We start from the raw sequence: 23709 nt of genomic DNA on the forward strand, positions 1-23709 counted from the left end.
GAATAGTGTTATTAGAACTAAAAAGTTTCTGTAATATAAAAGTGCTACACAGCTTTACACAGTTGTTAATGTATCTAAATGCTCAGCTATCACCTTCTGTCTGAAATACTAATACTTACTGTTCAAATTTCAAATAGCAGTAGATTAGATACTAGAGGAAATAAAAAATGCATTTTTCCTCATTTCTGTATATTTTAACAAGTAATTTCCTGTTGCAATAAGTAGTGTTTAAGTGCAGCACTAGGAAAAAAAGTTATTATTTAACATATTCTCGCTAAAACAATTGATTATTTCAGCAACATCTGTTGATAAAAATTTAATGTTTCAAGTGTGAGAATACAGAAGAACTAAAGAGCTTCCAGATGGTTGTTAATATCTAAAAGTTGTATTATAAAATGTAAATTAAAAGTCACCAAACTGTAGCTTGCAATTAATAATACTGATGATTATATCATAACTGTACTGTTATAATACTGTTGCATTGCTGGCTTCTTACTTGCCAAAACAGGAAAAGAATATTTAACAATATTCTGTTTGCTCATTCTGTTCCAACAAGATCGAAGTAGCAGAGTGTTCATGTTGGCACCAAGTTATCCACAATCCCAGCAAATGCCAAACATCTACAAACAGGAAACGGTTGGAAGAAACTTTAAATTCAGTTTATTTGTGTTTTCTCTTGGATTGCACTGTAGGAAGCTACCATGAACTAGAAAAGCAGAGGACTGAAGTTCTGCCCCAGTAAATTTTAAGTCTAAACCTGCTGTTTTGAGCTGCTGTTCAGCAGCCTTGTGGTAGGTGGCAAATATGGCAAATTTCTGGGTTCTCACTTTTCTCAACTTTTAAAGGTTGTCAGGGTCCTGAAGTTCTTACTTTTGGGCAAAAAAATCTTGTCTTGACCAATTGTGAATTTCATTAGCTAGCTAATCTTACATCAGTTCTAATGGTGTGTCCCTTGCTGGTGTGACAGCTCTTCTCCAAACAGGCCTCAAGCGATTCAGAACAAAGGCTCCCCGTGGTCCATCAGCTTTCTGCAGCAATTCCAACCCTGAACACTTGCCAGAGATCTGGGACAGAGTGATTGAATCCCAGTGCTGTGTGCCAGAGTTCTGGCTCCTTTTTTCCCAATTCCCAGGGCTGTTCCAACCATCACGGGACCCTCGGTGCTGTGTCCCAGCCCGCCCCGTGTCCAGCCCTACCTGTGATCACACATGGCCAGGTCATTTATGGGGGCAAGAAACTTCTGAGGAGGCTCTTGTGCTTTGTCCAGCTGAAGTGAGGAAGGTGTTTTAGCCCAGTGAACAGGATAATAGGACCTGGATGGCACATCCTACTGCAAATTCCTTTTTTCCCAGGTTTTGCATTAGAGATGTGAAAAAGCTGCATGACACAGCATTCTGTAGTGTTGCATCTAAAGCCATTTGTAGTTCCAGCCTTTATTTCAATATATTTGGCCCAGGGCCCTAATAATAACAACAAGAAAATGGCAAAAGATTGCTTGTTTATGTAACTGTAAACCATGCTGAAACCAGCAGTGGGAATCCTGGCCATACTCTCCCTTTTCTCCCCAGCAACACCAACTGACTTTATTTTTTCCTGAGAAAGATGGGAAGAAAAGCTCTAGCAAGGCCAAGAAATATGCTGTGTATTTAAAAATAGGATTCAAGATATAGTTTAGCTATGTGTTGGAAAAGCAAAAGTCAATCACCTGAAAAAAAAGCTGTGTAAGGCTTTCACTCTTATTTAAATTAGGGAAAAAATTCCTAGTAGTTTCATTATGAATTTTGAATTTGCAGTTCTTTCCTTCAGCATGGTGCCACCCTAACTGCATACAGGCTTACAAATATTTTGACTTAATGGTTTCCTATTTCTTCACCACAGTTACTTTGATAAAACTTGTATTAGCAGTATTTAAACTATTAATAACTAATACTAATAATTTCATACAAGAGTAAGAAATGGCAGTAAAGTATTTTAAATACTTTGCGGCTCAAACAGATTTCCCTCTTTCTAAACACTGGTTTAGTCTTTGGATTTTCCAGATTCATATTTCATAGAGGCCAAATAAAAATGACTAAAGCATTTAACAAAAAAAGTTTATTACCAAAATACAATATTAAAGTCAATACGTGACAAACTCCTGTAAAGCAAAATAAATTATTCTACCATTGTACAGTATTCCAGAAGGTAGTTAAAGTAGTACTACAGACTTTGCTTCATCCTTCCAAAGAGTTGCCTATCAGGAACACAATCCTAGAGAGAGCTTAAGGCATGCAGCTTAATGTGCTGGATAACTTTATAAAACAAAACTCATCCTATTTAATAAGATACAGTATCAGAATTAACTGCAGTCTTTACATGTCAGTTTTCTAAATTTTTTTATACTTTGGCTATAAAAGCAGTGCCATAGTGTTACAATACCTTTTCTTAAAAAAATACATGTACCCATGTCCATGAATATCAAATGCAAATGTAAATTTCTATTAAATATATCTTAACAAATGTTACTTTGAGCACCAACTGTACATTTCTTCAAATGATTAAATAAGTGCTTATGAAAAAGGAAAATACAATAACTCCAACTGAATCCCACTCTATTTTTGCGGGTCAAGCATACATTGGGAAGATGAAATATGCACCCATTTTTCAGTACAGCCAAGTATGAATGAAGTTTGCTCTTTAGTGGAAGTACAGGCATTGCAAACAAAGCTGCAAGGTAGAGTTTGTATCACAGAATAAAATCTAATTTAAACAAACAGCAAGTGAATAGCTGATCACCTGCTAGTGCTGTGACCTAAGAGACAAAAATAGTTTAAAGGCTTAAAGAAATGGGAAATTTGCAGTGTTAGTGACTTTGAAATGTGCTTAAAACCCCTTACAAAACATGCAACCAGGCTAGCCATACACTTTTGAAAGCAGATAACCTGAGAAACAAATTGCTTTCAGAAAAACAAAATCTATAATTATTTCACATGCAGGACTTCTGACAAAGTCCATGGGAATTGTGAGTGGGTAACTAATTGCAAGCAGCATGGAGACAGCTAAAAAAAGTAAATCTCTGTGCATATGGGAAAGAATTCTTTGTCGGCATTTGTCAGGACTGATAATGGTTTTTAAAGGGAAGTAGCTTTCTGGTTTACAGAAACACATGGTCAAAAAGAACAGAGCAACAAGATGGCAAAGAACAACTGTGAACAGACACATCCTGCTTAGGAATGCTGTGCCACTGATTCCTGGTGCACCTGTGGCTTCCACACACACCACACCTCTTCATCTGGATTCAAGGTTATTGGCTTCTGAAATTTTGGTTCACTGCCATCTTCTTAGCTTATGAGTGCAAGTTTTTCCTTTTTTATCTTTCATTAGCTGAGCAACTTTAACAGAATTACACAAAAATAACAGTGTGGTAAATATTGTTTCTGTGAATACTGACTGGTAGTTTAGCATTACTAGGGATCTCACTGTCCTTTGATTTTTCAAACAAATGGAAAGTTGAGCTATATTCCAGATGATGCAGTATTTTCACATTAATTCTATACTGAAGGTAAAATAGCAGTGTCAGTAAGACAAGATGAATATCCCATTAAAATATCCCACTATCTCTAGACTTTGGGATCATGTAAATAAATAATGTATTTTTCAAATTTATATTCCATCTGTAGGAATATGAAAAATAACTATTAACTGAAAATAATGTATAATTAACTTAAAATATGTAAAGTATTTCAAAAATTCAACACAAAAATGTTTTGACCTTATATCCTGACTAATTCTTCAAGTCAAATGTGTACTTTCTGCTATTTCATAAACAAAATAATACCTGTTTAACCCAAAAGAAGAAGTCAAATTGAGGAAATCTCTTGAAAACAAATACTGAAGTCTTAGTGCTTTTACACTGGCCTCTACATTTTGTGCTGCTTCATGAAGCTGTGACTTCTGTCACTGTTTTCTTTTCCTGGTTGCCACTTCCAGGCAGTGCTAGCACAATACAGACACTCCATGTGCCAGCCTCTCACATTTACAGCTGCAGCTGACTGCTGCTGCCAGAAGGGTGTAAATAAAGGAAGCAGAAACCACTGTCTTCCTGAGAGTAAGGAACTTTGTAAGTACTGAGCTACTAAAAATCAGGTCACTGCATGCCCATGTCAGCACTAGGCAAGCTGCTGTGCATCTGCCACTCATTAGAAGCAGCAATACAGTTCCTGTATTCAGGAATGCCTGAACTAGGAAGTTTCAATCTGGCTGCCAAAGGGCTTCTTGGAAGTGATACTACACTTAATGAATCTTTCAAAAAATTAAGTAGCCAACTTAATCAATAACCTCAACAAAGTTGCCAGGAAACTAGCCAGTGAAATAGCATTCCACATTGATATACAGATGAGTATCTTTTTCTTCCAACTCCTGTAACTGTAAAAACAGCAAACAAAAAAAACCCCACACTGTAATTTTAGAAGCTGAAGGTTTTAAAAGGGCGAGATTCCTGGTTTTTTTATACAACAAAGTAATCTCTAATTCCCTTTATCAATCCATACTATAGGCACTAGTAAAATTTACTCGGTAAGTGACTGGATACAGTTTTGGCTTAAGACATTGTTTGCAATTTCTTTTTTTTTTAACTATGATTTTCTACAGGAAGATTATCTTTCAGCTCATTATTTCTACAGTTACAGCTCTGACAGACAAGTGGGAAATTTGGCCAGCCAGTGGCATTTCAACGATTGCCAAAGCACGTAGGCGTTTCTGAAAATCCCAATTTGAGCTCACCTACATCTTTTGGAATCTACATAGATTTCATCTACATCATTTTGTGGCAATTATTGTTAATATCTTGTTCTCATTAAAAACACTGCTCATCCATAATGCAAAGTAATCACCACAAATGAAAAGTGACATGATAAGCTTTTCTTTTTTAAAATAATTCATCTGAACGCGTCAAGAAAACCATAAACAACAGGTTATTGTTATAAAAAATAATCTGTTACACATGATGAGTTGAAAAGATAGTTTCATAGTTAGGATCCAATCAAACAAATAGTTATTAACAAAATGTTTCTAGGCCCTTCACCTCCTGCTGCTGTAAATTGAGGGAAAGGATGGCAGTCTTTGTTGGAAAATGACTTGAGAGTTTGTAAAGCCTTAAAAATAGACTGGGAAAAATGGAACTCCTGTGTGTGAATGCAACACACACATGCCCTGGCCCACCTCCCCTCACCCCACCTTCCAGGCAGGGGGGTTTACCAGATCATATTGTAACAGTTCTACCTGATCTGTTGCCAGATCATCTTTAAAAAGAGAGGGTAAAAACCTTCTTTGCTGAATTACTTGGAAAACAACAAAGAGGGAGGAAGAAAAAAGCTTTTCAAGTGATTGAAAACTTCCACACCTTTGTGTTTTAAAGTACTGTGCTAATGCATTATTATTGACTAGTACCTGACAGGAAATGAAAAAAACCCAACAATCCTACATTCTTGGCACCATATAAAGAAGTAACAGGTTAAAATGGATCGTTCTCTTCTCCACACCTTATATTTATCTCTTAAATGATTCATCAGTCCCTGGTGCAAACACTGGACTCCTACTGAAACAAGAACTCAGGATGGGAAATCAAGTTTTGCTTGCAATTCTTCTCTTTAGCAAGTTTCTCAGGCAAAAATTAGCAAAAAAAGAAAATATGCACTCTAGGAAATCCTCTCTTAACTTACTGCTTCACCTAGTTTGTATTCTGAGCCGTGCTGTGGTCTTTGTTTAGAATGATGTTTATGATTTCACCCTCATGTTCTTTCATATGATCCAGCAGATTTTCTTTGTTGGTAGACTCAAAACCACAAATGCAGCAGCAGAAGAGAAGAACACAGTATTCTGTGCCAAGATGGGGTAGAGTGGAGTTCTTTTCTAAGCTGCATGAGGTATTCATCAAAGTGGGTTTTTCATTTTCATCAGAACCTGAAATTTCATTTGTAGTCTGGTTAATGGACTCTGTAAAAGACACCAAGTTGTCTGTACTTCCTAGTATAGGTACTGTACTTTCATCTGTGCCTTCTAGTAAGGTTTTGTCAGTGAGCTGTCCTTGAAACCTGAAAAAATAATAAAAACAAAAATATTAAAATATACAGCTGTTGCTTTTTGATGGGAACTTTATTTTGAGTCAGGGTTGGATCTTTTGAAAGATAACAGGACTTGACAGAAAATCAGACATACCTACTGCTTTGTGAAATTGCATCATTAATAGCCTTGTTCACTTGTTCATAGTTATAATTTTGGTCACTTGCATGTTTCCACATGTGGGACTTCAGGGATGGAGGATGGCTACATACATATCCACAGAGAGAACATCTGGGGGAAAAATGAGAAGGAAAAAGAGAAACATTTAGAAATTAAATTTTATTAGTTTAGTAATGGTTTAGTTCTTCCAAAAAGATGAATAAGCAGAGGAATCCATGTGAACCTTCTTGGTCCCATTTTCAGTTTCATAACTGGGTCATGATAGTTTGCAAGTTTCATCTTGAAATGTAAGACTATTTTTAGGGTCTGAGAAGTTTCTAATATTTTATTTTAAATTTCCTAAGCAAGTGAATTTAAATCTTATCTGTTTTGGCCTGATAAAACTGTTCAAACACTGCAGAAATGCAATACTTCTGCTGAGTGCAGAAACATGGCAGGGAGGTGCTGAGCTTTCTGCCATTGCTCTGAACCAAGCAGGAACCGTGTAATTAGCACTAATTATGTCAATTGAGCTAAATAAGTATTTTAAGGTATAGCAGGTATTAGTTTATGAAGGATCACAGATTTGTTGAAGTTGGAAGGGACCCCTTGAGGTCACACAGTCCAATCCAGCCCCTCAAGCAGGATCAGCAGGTTGCTGAGGGCAGTGTCAGATTCTGAATATATTCACAGATCAGGATTCAGACAGGTGATCATTTTCTCCATAGAGTTTTCCATCAGCTCTGGTACCACAAGACTAAATTTTCTACTTCCCTGTAAAACACCATCTTATGCAGTAAGGAGTAAAACCTTGAAGAATAAATCCTATTGACAGGGAGATGTAGTGTGTATTTATGGACAGAAATAACCCAAGACTGATCAAATCCTGTATAACCCTTTTCATGCATGAATATACATCAGAGGAGGTTTTTTAATATGTTTTTTAAGATGATAAATTAGTCACCTCAGCATGAAGGAGATGAGTGATACTGCATGACATCACTTCAGAGCAGGATCTGTCTTTTTAAGTCTTTTGGATAAAAAAGCTCTATTGCTCAGCTGCCTTCTAATTGGGAAGGCTTCAGTTCCCCAAATCCCATGGAAAATATCAGAATCAATCGAAGGTGACCTTGTACTAATAAATTATAACCAGGAATACAGCTCTGCTCAAGCAGCGTGATCTCAGTGTGTTACTAGGAGAATCTGTTAAAATTACCACAGTGCAAGTCAGTTTTTGTACATTTTTAAGACCTTTTCAGAAATGTAACCTGGAAACACAAGAAGGCCTACATAAAACCACATTATACACTACAATTCAGTAAGGTTTTATGACTTTTCTTAATGACAGTGGGGCATAGTCCTTAAATGCCCTGCAAATAATCATACACAGAAACTATTTCTGCTCAGCAGAAGATTGCAGAGAACAGCAAAAACCTCCCAAGTGAGGTGAAAGTACAGTACATTACCTTGCTTATGGAGCAAGGTAATTCTGTCCTGCTGGGGAACAACGGGTGTGTCCTTCTAGCTCACTCTTCTCTGGTATCCTATTTCTCTCTTTTCCTTCTAATTTGGAGCCTTACAAAGAAAATGGATGCTTTCAAAGACAGGTGAGTGTATTCTCAGATTGGGAATCCTACTATCTCTAATAAGGCTGTTATTAAAATACATCATTAGAAAAAAGGCAGACCTTATAGTTAATTTATAGATAAAATTAAACCAAAATAGTTTTTTTGTAAAACACAAAGATCAACAAATAATCTTAATTTCATTTAATGTGCCCACTAGTCTTACCATATATATGATTTTCTGTGCCACTAACATTGCTTGGTCAGTGATTTGGGAACACAATCAGTGACGCCACAGCCCAGTGTCCATTTTTAGTCCCTTTTAAATACTCTCATTTTTTGAAGCTCATTAATTTAGTCTAGTGATTTACTAATAAAATTTACTTTGCTGAGAACAGCACCTTTTGAGCCATATACTGTTGACTATTTAGCATACAGTTCAAATCAGACACATAAACTCCAACAGCTTTTAGTATGCTGCACTACAGTTAATGATCATATGCTTACAGGATATTCAGCTATCTCAGAGAAACAAAATTATTTACCACTGAGTTTAGTAGTAGAAGCCTTTCAATTCCATAGCACGACCTGCCCTATTGCTTGATTTGTGCTAAATTATTAAACTTCACTGTTCAGGTGTATTCTACATTGATACACTGAGGAAACAATTCTCTTGCAGCTTTGGATAGACTAATTCCTTGGGGATCAGAGACCAAAGTGTGGAGGTTTCCAGTAATCCGTGGTAATACCAAGAGCAATACTGTGGGAAGTATGACAGCTGAGCAAATACAACTTAATTCTTCTAGCAACATTTTGGGAAAAATGCACTGGAAGTACTTTTAAATTGTAGAAGCAGCTTTTCTTGAGAAGAAACCTCTATATGAGTGTGCTTTATTTAGACCTTTCATATTGCCCTTAAAATCTTCCACTAAGAAATATTCAGAATACTCCTCATTTTCTTTCCTTTCCCTTCCCAACTTCTATTTTTGGTTAAAAATTAGTAGTAGACAATTACACATATTTGTACCAACTTTCTCATGTATCTATAATCCACCCAAATCTATGGACAGACTATAAGGGACACTCATCCCTTAATGGTTATTCATACTAAATCTCAACTAGGTGATGCCAACCTGCATTCCAACACGTACATGCAAAGGCTGTGCCTAGACTGGGATATTAAAGAAAGCCACAGAACATTCCTAGATCCTGGAATTTACCTGTCTATAATGTTGAATGCTAGAAGTGCCACGGCATGGTTTTGGCTCATACAATCTCCTAAACAATTCCAGGCATGCTTAGGTAACTAACAGGAATCAGAAACTACTTGCAATAGGCAGTTTGTGTGCAACCACCACATTCTGAACAGTGTCCCAGAGGGAAGTCATGGACATGTTTTATCAGGCAGCAGAAGCACAGCCTGGGAATGCCATGGCAAAGCCATCAAAAAACCCCACACAACCCCAAACAACTCTGGACCAAAGAATGACTCTAGGAGGGAAGGGAACAGGATCTGAACACTGCTGGAATGTAACAAGAACCCCGGTGCCAGAGCTTTTGCCACATGAGCCCCGTTACATACTTGAACTGTTCCAAGAGCTGCACTGCCTGATGCTCCTGGGGGTGCTGCCTCATGTGGCACTTCAAGCTATTCATATTTGTGGTGGCGAAGTCACACACGCGACATCTGAAGAGACAACAACAAGTGACTGATCTGACAATTCACTGCTGGCACTGCTCCAAACCCCACAGCTACCAGAATGCAAAGGTGCCTACAAAGGCCACAGCTGAGGGAGGACTAACCAGATCAAGTTACGACGTTAAGATGCTGCTGGGCAGTGAGAATCTCTGCAGCCCAAAAAAGCCTCCACCTTTCAGCAAGCATCACAAGGCTTACAGATTATGTTTCTTCCCGAAATCTCTCTCGTGCCCCTCTCCTGATGTGGGTAAGCATCACTAAGTGCAAGGGAGGTGAGGACGGATGTGGCTGCGTGCATCCCTTCCAAAGGCACAACGTGACCCTAAGAACTGCAGGGGAGAGTATATGCTCTACTTAATGCATCAGCAATGTTCTCACGACATTCTAAAAGCCAAACCAGTAACAAAACACCAAGTTTCAGGGCTTTATTGCTGAAAACGAAGTCAGTGACACGGTCAACATGTTAAGTGCCCTAAGTGTGTCACTTTTTTTTGCCATTCAGTTTTTTTTCTTTTTACTTCTGTCACAATATCTTTGTACAAAACCAACACAAAAAACAGTCTTGATCTAAATTCAGTTCCATGGATTTAGATGCCAAAGTATTACACAAATTCCTTATTATTCATAAATATCAATATACTACCACACAACCTTCTTGTATCTACCATATTAAAACAGAAACCACAAAGCTCAGCTAATATTCTTATGTATTTGTTTGAACTTTAGGTGTTCATTTTTTCCTGAAATGGTAAAACGTCCAGTTATAAAGTCTGTTCTATAGTGTGAAACAGTTTGAGACTGCAGCATACTTAGCCTGAGAATACTCACTATATTTTTGAAAGGATTTAATTGTGCAGTATTAAAATCCAGAACATATCAAATCTACAAAAACATATAATTTAAGGCTCAACAGCTTAGTTTCTAGCAAGTTTTGTCAAACAAATAATAAAGTATGTTTACAGCTCTCAAAAAGGCAGCAATATAGTATGTTGCTGTTTGAAGCTATGGAAGGATTGAGGAATTCATGATTCAGAAGGAGAAATACCATAAATACTGGATCATTATGGTTTTCAGACTGTGGCTCAAGTATCCTGCCAGGTTTTCAGATTTGTCTAAGGGGTTTATGAAAAAATAGTACGAGAAGCAAGGCAGATGGGTCGGTTTGTATTTAGCATGCAGCAGTCTGTATCACCAGTGGAAAATTTCCACGGGTTCCTAAATCAAAACAGGCTGCTAACACCAATTTGAAAACTACCACGTACAAGATACTCTACAGTATCTGCTGCTCCAACCTCACTAAGTAATAAATAATGGTAATAGTGAAGGTTCTGAGGAGAAAATCTATTTGTATTCCACGCTTGCTCTCTGAGTAAATACCTTGTGAATTTTTGCTAGCATTATGGGATATCATTGTAATGCACAAATGAAAATACAACATGTCTTCAGGTTTTATTTATCCAAAAGAGAAAGTCCCTGGCTTGGCTCAGCATTTCAAGGTGTTGAGTTTCTAGAATTTACACTAAAAACTGAAGGTTACATCGCAGATCAGCTCAAAAAATCTATTGACTCAGATCTATTTTCTAGCCACTAGAGAGGGACAGAGATCCACACTGAATAAGCACAGGTTGAATTTGGGGGAATTTATGCAGCAACCAATAGGAATATGCAGGATTTATTTTTTTTGCTGGGGACCTCAGCAGTAGCATTACACGTGATTTTAGATACCCAAGTTCCGATATAAATCCATATAATACCCTTGTAGAAAACTTTTAAAATATGACCCTAAGTGATTATGTTGCTATTGTTAGAAACCAGTGAAAAAGATGAGGCTCTTGTTGACAAGGGCAGGCTGTCACACTCTGTAGCAGCTGATGTATAAAGCAGTAATATGACAATGGAGAACATTTTTCAATAAAGCAAATCCAAAATTAAGTTAGGCGTGCAAGTGTTTTGAGAAATATATTATTACTGTTGGCCAAAGTCCAGTATTATAACAGAATTATCTTCCTCTCCACATGTGAATGCTTCAAACTGAAAACAAGCAGAAGACAGCCACAGCAAAAGATGTATTCTGGAAAAATGACCAAATCTTAATTACATAGTTTGAGTCAGCCAGCAAGTGTGTCTCCTTCAGTAATTTGCATTAAATAGTGTAATTGCAGTTTTTTACCACCACCTCTGCCAAGTGCCTGAGCAGTTCAGAGCCCTGGCAGGTGAGGCAGCCAGGCACTGACCTGTACGGCTTATCCGAGCTGTGGATGCGGCGGTGGTTCCGCACTCCCACGTAGGTTGTGCTCGTGTAGTCACAGACATCACACCTGAACAGCTTCTGGGCTGAAGACTTGCTTCCTATGGAAACAAAATCCATTACTGCAGAGAGCTGCACTCACCCTTGTAAGGAATTCTCAGATTATTATTTCATCGCAAGTGAACTATGAAACATGAATTTACATTTTAAAGCAAGAGTTTTGAATGTCGATAAAGATTTAATACTTTTGAAGTAATAAATAAGACAGCAGACACAGAGGTATTAAAGGAGTAGAAACCACATTAACAGAATGGTTTATTTTACTATACTGTTCTGCATTTGCCCTGCCATTTACAGGAATTACTAAAACTTTAGGAAAACACATTATTTTTCGCTATGTGGACATTTTCCTTCTCCCTGCAGTTGGGTAAAGTCCCTGTGTTACAGCAAAAGGTGATAATATGTGGGACTGCTGAACCCAGCAATTTCAGTGCTTTGCAGAATGCATCGAATCAAAGGAAAAGACTGGGATTGAGAATGGATGAGTTTCAAACTGGCAAACACAGAAAAGAAAAGCAAAAGACCTCCCAAAGCCTCTAAATCCTCTTTCTCATCCAACATATACTCACACTTTTTGAACGATATGAGATGATAAAAAAAAATAGATATTGACCAGATGTCTTAATAAATAATTTGGAATTTATCCAAATTACTAAAAAGCAATTGAAACAAAAGTAATTTTTTCCTTCCAGAATGAAAAAGAACTCTTGAAAAATTAATGGTTGCATAGACAAAAGCTAATGACTCCTAACAGAGGAAAATGTGTGCCCACCAGTGCACAGCTGGGTATTGTTGAGATATAAGTGTGTACACTTTAACAGCCCTGTTCCTGTTCCCCCACTGAATAACGGGACTGATCTGGGTTAAGATATTAACATTTGGAAAGAGGGATGGCAATTTTTATACAGGTAATTTTCTCATTCCAGCCTATCATGCTGTACCTCATGCACTTTTTTTTAGGCTGAACTTTTTCATTATCAAAACAATTAAGAGTCATGATGGTAAAACTCTTTTAAGGAGACATTTCTTTTCCCATAGGCAGGCACTGAATTATGCTAAAAAGGGTTTTCTAGGTATATTATTCTGATGAATACAGTCACACAGCTTCAACAGTAAGGGAAAATTACAACTAATTAAACTTTCACTCCAAAATTCAGCACTTTTGGTTCAAGATGCAAAGTAATTAGGTAAGGTTGATAACCCCAGAGGGTTATTGTGAAGAATATATATAATATAACATAAAATAAAATAGTAGTCTGAATGCAAAGACAGTGAAATAAAATTGGAATATTTCTGTGTGTACCAAGATAACTGAAAATATATTTCCTATATTTCATTTTAAAACATGACACAGTGCTCACTCTTCAGCATTCTTATAAGAAATAATATGGAAGTAATACACAACAGGCACTCTTTCCAAGTCAATCTTAAAGCAAAATATATTAGAATTTTTCCTACAATATGCTCATAGAGTAAGATTTATTAGATTTGTTTTTCCTTTAATGTAAAAATTATCAGAACAATCCTAATTATTTACTTGGAGACTTTGGAATTTATATTTCTGCATTATTCTTTTATAAAAACATATTAATATAGGAGACTTCAAGTGGATCAAGGACACTCACTGGGCTGCAGATCCATCCATGGGAGAGCAGGGGCTATGCTCTGCTTGAAGGGGTTTTCCATCTTAAATTCTGCAGCTTTGGAATTAACTGCTTTCAAATGTATTTTCTGTTATGAATTTGGTATTTCAGTGGGCAGGCATTTTAAAACCAACAGTATCTAATGAGATTTTTAAAGCATTATGCAAACATATTAGCTACAGCATAATTCTAAGATGCCCACACCCAGCAGCACACACTTAGGAACAATTATTTATACCAATCACTACTTTATATTTATTCCTTCTAGAAAATGCACATAAATTATAATACATCACATAATCTCTTGCTGTTACAAAATAGCACTTGTGTCCCTCACTCCCTCCACAGGCTTATTTCTTGTGGGTTTGGGGCCTGTTTTGCTTTCTGGATGGAGATTATCAGGTCTCCTACAAGTGAATATGGAAATGTCAGATCTTTGTTGCAGCAGCAGTAACAGGTGCTCCTGTAATGCTGCTTATTACCCTATTCCTTCATTATTAGACATTTACAATCTGATCATATCCAGTGTCATAATGCTCCTTTTAATTTATTGTACAACCGTGATGAATAAAGAGACTTTTAGGACTAACCATTTCATAGACAAGAAATGAAACTGTTCCAGCTCAGGCATCTTTCACATAAACAGATGCTATGCCATAAACTTCTTTGTTTTGTGTTGCTTTATAGGGATGACATCTGTTTGACAAGAGATTGCTGTACTGCAGTGGTGCTGCAATTTGATTATAAATTGGTTCTGAAATAATTTAAGCATTCCACAGTATGAGTTAATAAAAGTTTAAAAGGAGAACTGTTTTAATTCAAGCCACATTACTAAATTTCATGTGGGGTAAACAATTAAAGTGCATGGCTGGAACACTTATATATGGTAATAATAAGAAAAAATATTTATAAAAACATTTCAAAATTAATTGAAAGCAGGCAGATTTCTTGAACAGGGGCTTCCCTTTCATGGAAGTCAAATTACAAAATCAGGATACAAACTGTAAAACAACCTCATTAAACATACTAATTTCAAAAGCAGACAGGACTATTGATTTTCACATTACCAGTCACGTTACCAGGAGTTGAGCTCAAAAAGTACAGTATTTCTCCAAACCTGACACATTTCAGGCATTGCAAGGTAGTTATTCCTGTCTCACAACATGTTTAGGAACATTGGTTTTCAGCACACAAAGAGCATTGTCAGAAGTAACAGTCCAAGCTGTGCTTGTAGATATTTGTAACTTGCTGAAGTATCAATGTTTTATTTCCTAACACTGCCATTAAAGCACCTGGGCTACTGCTCCTACAGAAAACTCCCACTATGTAATAGGGAACATTCCTACTCCCAGCAGACCCTCCCTGGCTATTTCCCTGTCTCCCCTGGCTTTGAATGGCTCTCTCAGGATTAGGTCCTGGGGATGTACTGAGCAGTACACATCAATTTCCTGAATTTAAATGCCTTCTGCATTGATGAGAGCAAAAAGGAGCTGGAAAGGGTCATTCTACCTGAGGTTGACAAGGTAATTAACTTTTAACTTGTATACCGAAAGCCAAAAAAGGAGGCAGTGTGAGCTGCAGAAGGCAAAGCTGGGAACTCATTCTGGGCTGACATGTACCAAGTTGTTTTGGGCAAACCATTGCCCATCCACCCTGGGTTCTGCTGGTCAGAGCCTTTTTTCACAAGAAATTGCCTCAATTTCAACAACTTTTTCACTCACTGAGCAGCTGTGGAGGAAAGAACAGAATCCAGAAATTTCCACAGCAACCTAAGTACTATTAGAGTGCACATTTTGCTGTCTAAACAAATGAGAGAGCACAGATAGGACAGAAAATAGCTTTGTGCACAAAATGGGAATACTTCAGCTCACAGTTGTTCAGAGACTATCTAATTACTAGTATTTATCCATAATGCTCTAAAATTGCAAAATGCTAATAATTACAGTGTTGCCTTCAAAATAAAAAGGCTGTAAATATTTTTAGTAGCTGTAACTCGCCAGAGAAGAGGATGCATTCACGCTGCAATGATACATAGTGGCTCTCCAGGACACACAAGGGATTTTAAGGCTGCATTTTCTCCTAAACATCAGAATTTGGTTAGTTTTCCCCCTATTTGATCACCTTAATGCCTCGAGAGTTTGCTGGGTTTGTTTTTGTTTTGTTCTTTTGTTTCTGTTTTGCAAACAAACCCTATTAAATTAGAAGCAGATAGACAATTAAACAAACATGAGGCTCTAAGCAACCAGGTCTAGTGGGAGCTGTCCCTGCCCATGGCAGGGCTTGGAAAGAGGAGCTTTGAAGTCCCTTCCAGCTCAAACCATTCTATGTCTCTATGAAAACGCAGACCTACTGTTGCCCAGGCAACTCTTACAGATACAGGTTGCATATTTAGAATGTCTTACATTTGCCTCACTAGGGCTAAAATAAATTACTCACTTTGGACATTACCATAATTAAACAGAAATTTCTAAACTCAGAAGGGATGGCATTGTATGCATATGCTGACAGTAAACTACATTACCATGGTGACTTAAAAAAAAGGCTTTCTTTTGTTTAGGTCATTTGGAAAATACTATAGCTGCTGAAGAAAGGAAGGAATGAAAAAAAGATTTTCTTCTTAAAAATCCAGAATAATATTGGACATAAGTTGTTTGTCATAAGAAGGGTTTAATTTCTGGGGCTAAAAATATATCACCTAACAATAAATGCCACCTCAAGACTGACTGTGGTAAATTCTGCCCTCTGGAAAGAACATACATTTAAGGTTATGAACAGGCATGAAAACATTTTAGCACAAGTGATCTTAAAAGCAGTTACACAAATACAGCAAACAAGTAATGTTATGAGTGACTTTCAAATGTAAATATATAAACAGTACCTTCTCTATCATCTCCTTCGTTGGAAACTATTAGTTTGTTAGCTGTGGCTGTAGAGAACAGATCTGGAAGACTGTGTTGTTCTCTTTCATGATTTCGCAGTTGGCTCTGGAAAAAAACAGTTCCTAATGTTTAAGTATATACTACAAACATACAGTGATCACTTGGAATACTGCAGTCATCTGTGACATTGCTACTCAAGCTTTAATGACAACTGATATGAAATGCATGTCAACATATACAGATTATCCCTTAGGTAATTTTACTGCAAACAAAACAAATATCATGGATTAGTAACATAAAAGGACTGATGAGAGTGACGGAGAGGATTCTATGATTTGTGTTTATTTGGAAAATAGATTTCCTTCTTTCCCCATTGCCACAGACAAGTGGACACAGTTCTTTCTCTAAAATTACAGTACTCCAAAAGCAGTATGAGATTAGGGACTTGTGTGAAAATTAACTCAATTTTCATATTGCCTACTGACTTAAGAATACACCAGTCCTGTTTCTACTTGTTTGGGGAGGAGAAAGAGAAGAGAGCCTTTTGCTACCCTACCTGTATATTTTTTCAAACTAGGACTAAATAAATGTGGGAAAATTTGCACGACCACTGCTTCCAAGAGGTTCAGCTGTACAGGTGGGTACTGATGCAATCTGTTCTCTATTCCTCAATACTGAGCTGAGTGCATAGGAACTCACTAATTTCTTAAAATAGCAATTAGGAAAATGACAGAAATGTATTATCCTGCTCTGGTATGTAATCTTTCAAATCTAAGTTCTACAGAACATCCAGAGCTACAAAACAGCAGAAAAAAAAAATCTGCTTCAATGTTACCCCCAAGTGCCACACTCACAAGAGGAAGGCATGTTTGAGTATTCCTTTAAAATTTCAGCTATGTTTCTTTGATGTTTCCATTTCTTCTTGCAGTTGCTATGTGTGGGCAGAAAAACAACATGATATTATGTCTGTAAGATAATTCTCAGGGAAAAACGTTATGTAAAGAAGCCAGGTTATTTCAGTGGGTAAAGCAGAATAATTACAGTTGAACTGTATATTCAGCACGTGCTGCTGGCAATATTCCCTAATGGTAATTACAACGAAGCCAGGATGTCAGACTGAAATAAGTTAGAAAGAGGGATCATCAGTTATGAGAAAAGCAGCAATAGGTAATTTAGGAATTCTAGAGAGGCACGGGGAAGAGCTTCACCTTGTAGTGGAAGGACTCCTCGCACTGCTTGCACTGGTACATGCGAGCTTTGCAGTGGTTGATCATGTGGCTCTCCAGGCCCTTGCTGTCGCCGGCGATGTGCTCGCAGATGGGGCACTGGTAGGGCTGGCGCTGGCGGTGCACCCGCAGGTGCTGCTTGATGTAGCCCTTGTTGCCGCTGCTGTAGTGGCACAGGCGGCAGCGGTACGGCCGCTCGGCGCTGGGGATGAACTCCACCAGGCTGCTCCCGGCCGCCGCGGCAGCGCCCGCGCTGTGGCACTGCGCGTTGTCCTGCAGCTCCTTCAGGATGTCGTCGTCAGAAGCGTTCTGGTCTGTCCTCTCCTTCAGTTTTTCAATGACAGTGAGCAGTGACATACTGATGCCCATTTTAATTGGTGCTTCTGATAACTCCGGTCTGTCTTTCTTTATCTCAACTATTGCACATTCACTTTGGTTTAAGCCGCCGAACTCCTCTGAAGGATCCTTAAGTGAGGACACCACCTTAGAATGAGCCATGCACGGGCCATCAGCTCCTCCCTGCCCTGCACCCGCATCCACAGCATCTTCTCCAGTCAGAGCCCTGAGACTGGACCGTGTCAGCTCCGCAGCTCTAATTGGCATTGTAACAAGAGCTTCTGCTGCTAAGGAGTGCAGTCGCAAGGACTCTGAATTTGTCCTCCTTCGTGCAGGGGGCACATTTTCATCAGCTGTTACATTTTTATTAGCGCTTAATTCGTTATCTTTCTTTTCGGTGTTATTCCATTCTATTATTACTTCTTGAATTGTGTCTGAATGATAAACTTCAGCAGGTTCTTCACAGGTAACAGAGGACTCCTCTGAGATCAATTTTTTTTCGGTTTCAATGTCAGTGTTCATTAAGAATGGCTTTTGTAAAACATTTTCTTCAGCACCTGGCAAACGCTCTACTATGACATTAATGTGACCCTTTTTATTTGGACTACAACTGATGATTTTCTGTGCTGATGAAAGCAGGCTGTCAGTTATCAAATTGTCTGGTTCTGTATCTGATACAGTCTCCTCTACAACCTCTGTAGTAGGAGAATGCACCACAGACTCACTTAATATCTCTTCCTCTTTCACATTTGTTCCTAGGGGCGATTTACACGACAGCTGCTCAGAATTGCAAATCTGAAGCTGAAGAGAAGGCTCACTATGGATATCAAGTTCACTGTTTTCCACAGAAAGGACAACCGTATCCACACTCTGAGGTGTGTGAGTTACAACTGTCTCTGACAAGCTGGTGTTTTCATTTTCTTCCTCAAAGATGGGGTAGGAGCAATCAACCTCCCCCGCATGTTTCCAAGCGTGCGTTTTCAACATCCTCTGCTGACCACAGGTGTACCTGCAAATTAAACACCTGTACATGCCATACTGCTCGTAGGTGTACCATTTCCTCCTACCCATTTCAGGCACAGGAGCAGACTGAGCTGTATCCTTACATTCCACATTTCCTGTCTGATCAGTCCCTGTTTTGACACTTCCTTCCACTGGCCCTTGCAGAAATGAACTTGTGACATTGACACACCGCTGTGCTTTTGTCTGGATGCTGTTTTTACCACCATTCTCATGGTGACTTTGGAAGTGGGATTCAAGTTCTTCTTGGCTTTTGGAGGCAAAATGACATTCTGAGCACATTAATATCACTTCATTTTTCTGCCCATGTTGTTTTATATGTTCTTGTAGAGTTAAGAGTGAAGGTGATAGAAAATTACAGAGACCACATTGGTAGCATGTCACCTTTTTTTTGCTTGGTGGAAGACATTCAGTTACAAAATAATCTGCTTGTAACTCTTCAGTCTTTTTAGCAGCAATCACCGAGAGCTCAATGGTTTTAGCTGGGATTTCACAGAGCTCAGCTGTGTCCAAGGACTGCGCAGAAGCCTCGGCATGGGAACGTTTCTTCCCTATTAAAAGGCACCTTTGTGACTTCTCACTTTCAACTATTTTGCTCAGCTTCTGGATAACGTGGATCAGGGGGTCAGTTTTGCATTTCCTCTGGTCTTCGCTGCTCTGCAGTGCTGGGCCAATGACTGTTTCAGAAATCAGCACAGCCTCCTGCTCCCCAATATTTGGCATCAATACTGCAATGCTGCTTCCTTCTTCCATAATACCTAGGAAAATGGGGGTTATAAAAATAAAGATTTATACCTGCACAATAATGAAAACACAGCCCACAGCCCAGTACTATTTACATGTCTCTCTCCACCAAACACAGAAGCCCAATTCCACTAAACTAATAAAAATTTTCAGAATGGCGACAGAAATAGCCAAAGATACTGGGGACATTTAGTGGATGCTTTTCAATACAGCTGCAGAGAATAATTCCAAGAGAGCCTCCAAGAGGCTGCCTCCAAGCTGTACAAGGGTAAGAAAAGTATTTTCAACTGTAAGCTGAAGAACAGTGTTACAGCTATTCTCTTTTTCTTTACAAGCACTACACATTTGAATGCTAAACATTAAAATATCATTTGACAGTAACTGGCATACTGATGTTGAAAAGCATGGTAGTATATGAAAACATATTCCTAATGTACTTTGATGCATCAATGGTCCTAAAGCAAACGACAATTTGCAACAATATAATTTTCAAAAATAAGCAGTTTTTTTCCTTGAAATGCTAGAAGAAAGTAATTCTGGCATTTATATGCATTACTCATTTCACTATGACTATTTTAAAGACCATTCAAATGTCAAATCATACTTCTCATTATAAATTTAATTTTCTAGAAAACTTATTAATTGCAGCTACAATTTCTTAATTGTAGGGAAAATCAAGCAGTACTGAAGTTATAAAGAGCAATTGTTCTCTGTTTTGAGGGGAAGCTACAGGCAGTTACTATTTTCAATTACCCCTCCTTTAAAAATATCAAACCATAAACCACAGTGTTGGAGGTCCAATTATAAGCCAATATACAAAAACGTACATGAAAACAAACTCTGTGATGTGGGCAGAACTGTGGGCTGGGAGGTGAAGGAGCTGGACAAAAGGTCTTACATTTAAATTTACTTCTCTAAAAATGTCTAGAAATAACCAACTAAGTGCCACTACATACACACACATTTTTATGCAAAGTTTTTATATACTACATATAAAACTGAGAACATAAAGAGATGAAGGATCAGTCTCCTTGAAAAATAATGCCAAGTACACTTATGGTTTTTTTTTTTTTTGCAAGAAAGATATAACAGCCAAATAAGAACTTACAGAACTAGTCCCAAAAACCCATGAAATCCACTAATTTATACTTGTGGATTTAGTATACAACATTATAATCCACAGACACATGAGAGCAAGGTCTGTGCTGCCCCTTTCCCAATTCAGAAAAATTCTGGGCATTACTACCTAAATTACCTTCATCTGCCATTCCGCTTACAATTCACATTATTATCAGAGCTATCAATATAAGCAATGTTAATTTTTTAGTATCATCTGCACCTCATGTTACATACTTCAAGTTGGAAACTATTATTTGAAAACCACCCTAATTCAGTTGTATAAAACACTTTGGTCTTCATTTCAAACTATCTGTAACATGTTTTGAAACCATTGTGAAAAGTCAACAAACCTGCTTTTTCCCCTGAAAGCAGATTTAATGAAACACTCAAAGGAGTAATGTCTACTTGAAATATTTTCCATTTGAAAATGAGTTAAGGAAAATTGGTGCTACCTTAAATTACCTTCAGTACTTTTAAAACTTTTTAAAGTAATGCTAAATAGGCAAACATTTTCTCTACCTGAAAACACCTGAAAGCAGCATAACAGCTAAGATAAAAAATCCTTGACATAAGATCATAAAAGAAATATGCTGTTGCTATGTCAAAAAGGCAAACAGAGAGAGGACCTGGACCTCTGTTTGGGATGCGTGGAGCTGATCCCCGTTACCAGATGCATAACTATGGTGTATATGTGTTATGTCACTCCTTGCTTGGAGTTTAATTCCTACTGTTGCAGACTTCGGTTTTTAGAGGGATGGTAGAACCGTGCACAAATTATCAGAAAGTTGGAAGGAACCCACAAGGATCACCGAGTCCAGCTCATGCCCCTGCACAAGACCAGCCCCAGAGCGCTGTCCCCACGGCCCGCACGGGAACGGGAACGCCAGTGATGCCAAAGGGACGCGGAGGGGAGGATGAAGCCCCGGGAAAGCGCCGCTGCAGCCCAGCCCAGCCCAGCAGCGAGGCCGGGCGAGCGCCTGCGGGGCAGGAAGGGCCGAGGAAATGCAAACCTGGCTCCGAGGGCGGCGCGGCCCGAGCCGCCGCTCTCCGGCAGCCCCGAGCAGCGAGGAGCCGGCCCGCCGGGCGGGGACAGGGCTGAGGGAAGGCGGGGAGGGGAAAGGAGGGAGCGGAGGCAGCCCCGGGCCCGGGAAGGCTCAGCCGGGAGCCGCTGCCGCCCGCGGCTCCGCACATGGGCTGCGGCGCGGCGCGGCGCCCCGGGGCCGGCCCTCCGCCGCCGCGCCTGGCGCCCTGCCTGGCGCCCGGCCGCCTGCTGCTGCTGCCGCTGCTGCTGCTGCCGCTGCTGCCGCCGCCGCCCGCCGCTGCCCCCGGGCCCCGGGCGGGCCCGGCCGCCGGCCCGCAATAAACGGAGAGAGCCCGGCCGGCCTCACCTCCGGCAAGATGGCGACGGTGGAGCCCGTGTCACGTGAGCCGCGGGCCCGTCAGGTGACCGGCGGGGGGCGCCGGCGCCGCGTCAGCGCCGCCTCCCGCTGCCATGGAGACCAGGGGAGGGACCGGGACACGAGTGTGTGTGTGAGTGTGTGTGAGTGTGAGTGTGAGTGTGAGTGTGTGTGAGTGTGTGTGTGTGTGTGTGTGTGTGTGACAGTGACAGTGACAGTGACACAGGGCCGTGGTTCACAGCCCAGAGGCTGGGGCAGGGCTGTGTCGGCGGGGGAAGGCGGCAGCCCCGCAGGGTCCCGGGGCCGCCCGTGGCGGTGCCGCCGATCCCGTTTCCCGGCTCCGATCCCGTTTCCCGGCTCCGATCCCGTTTCCCGGCTCCGATCCCGTTTCCCGGCTCCGATCCCGTTTCCCGGCTCCGATCCCGTTTCCCGGCTCCGATCCCGTTTCCCGGCTCCGATCCCGGCTCCCGGCTCCGATCCCGTTTCCCGGCTCCGATCCCGTTTCCCGGCTCCGATCCCGTTTCCCGGCTCCGATCCCGGCTCCGATCCCGTTTCCCGGCTCCGATCCCGGCTCCGATCCCGTTTCCCGGCTCCGATCCCGGCTCCGATCCCGTTTCCCGGCTCCGATCCCGTTTCCCGGCTCCGATCCCGTTTCCCGGCTCCGATCCCGTTTCCCGGCTCCGATCCCGGCTCCGATCCCGGCTCCCGGCTCCGATCCCGGCTCCCGGCGCTGTCCCGGGTCCCGTCACTGATCCCGTTTCCCGGCTCCGATCCCGAATACCGGCTCCGATCCCGTTTCCCGGCTCCGATCCCGTTTCCCGGCTCCGATCCCGGATCCCGGCTCCGATCCCGAATCCCGGCTCCGATCCCGTTTCCCGGCTCCGATCCCGTTTCCCGGCTCCGATCCCGGCTCCGGCTCCCGGCCCGGACCCTCCGCGTTCCACAGCCAGGGCCGCGCTGGCAGCACCGCGCGCCCCACAAACACTACAGAGTCTCCCAAAAAGTGATTTTTTCCAGCAAGGTTTTCGATCATAAACACCTGTAGTTAAAAACTCACTGACCCCCACTTTTTGAGTGTAATGCTGTCAAAAGGTTTAGCATTTTTAAGTGGGCAGAAATTCAGTTTTACACACACACTGCATGTCAGGGGCTACCAGGTACATTCACATGTGGTGAATTTGCGAGATATTTCATATAGACTGAAAAGTCAGGGGAATCATGAGCTTCAAAAATGATTTCACAAGTGGCTGGGTGATGGCAAGTAAAATCCAATCTTCATTTCCGGAATAGAGATTAAAGTGTATTGATGTGGAGATTTGGATTTGGAGGGATCTGGTAAAATTGTAGGAAGTTTTTGCAATGACTGAACTTTTTGTTAACGATTGTATGTTGTTTCATAGACATATGGTCTTTTTGAAGTATACGATATTGTAAATGCAGGCAAACCCAATGGGAAGAAATGACGATGTCTGACTCAATTCAGAAGGCTGAATTATTTCTTTATTACAACTATGCTAAAATACTATAAAATATAAAATACTATATAAAAGGAGGATACTAAAACTACATACTACT

The 23709-nt window shown here is 40.2% G+C and overlaps 1 protein-coding gene across 3 annotated transcripts; it reads right to left on the reverse strand.

Annotated features, from left to right (window-relative positions):
- Positions 1-2079: 2079 nt before the first annotated feature.
- Positions 2080-22180, reverse strand: ZNF507 (zinc finger protein 507). Of its 3 annotated transcripts, none has more exons than XM_021540808.3 (7): positions 22126-22180; positions 17501-19632; positions 16292-16397; positions 11697-11811; positions 9346-9450; positions 6196-6330; positions 2080-6071 (listed from the first exon to the last, which is right to left on the reverse strand). In XM_021540808.3, the coding sequence occupies exons 2-7, from the start codon at positions 19625-19627 to the stop codon at positions 5708-5710; spliced, it is 2952 nt and encodes a 983-aa protein (XP_021396483.1). In that variant the 5' UTR covers positions 19628-19632; positions 22126-22180; the 3' UTR covers positions 2080-5707. The 3 variants fall into 3 exon arrangements, with proteins under 3 accessions (XP_021396483.1, XP_021396492.1, XP_021396500.1); XM_021540817.3 differs by lacking the exon at positions 22126-22180 and adding an exon at positions 21748-21858; XM_021540825.3 differs by lacking the exon at positions 9346-9450.
- Between the last annotated feature and the right edge of the window lie 1529 nt (positions 22181-23709).

Source organism: Lonchura striata, chromosome 13, assembly GCF_046129695.1.
Source record: "Lonchura striata isolate bLonStr1 chromosome 13, bLonStr1.mat, whole genome shotgun sequence".
Classification (NCBI taxonomy): Eukaryota; Metazoa; Chordata; class Aves; order Passeriformes; family Estrildidae; genus Lonchura; species Lonchura striata.

Bases quoted from the DNA above. Each gene is read 5' to 3' on its own strand.
- ZNF507 (XM_021540808.3), bottom strand. From the start codon at position 19,627: ATGGAAGAAGGAAGCAGCATTGCAGTATTGATGCCAAATATTGGGGAG. The intron at 6,331-9,345 runs GTATGTAACGGG...TTTTTCCCCCAG, and splicing joins CAGCTCTTGGAACAGTTCAA to ATGTTCTCTCTGTGGATATG. The intron at 6,072-6,195 runs GTATGTCTGATT...TTATTTTTTCAG, and splicing joins GCAATTTCACAAAGCAGTAG to GTTTCAAGGACAGCTCACTG.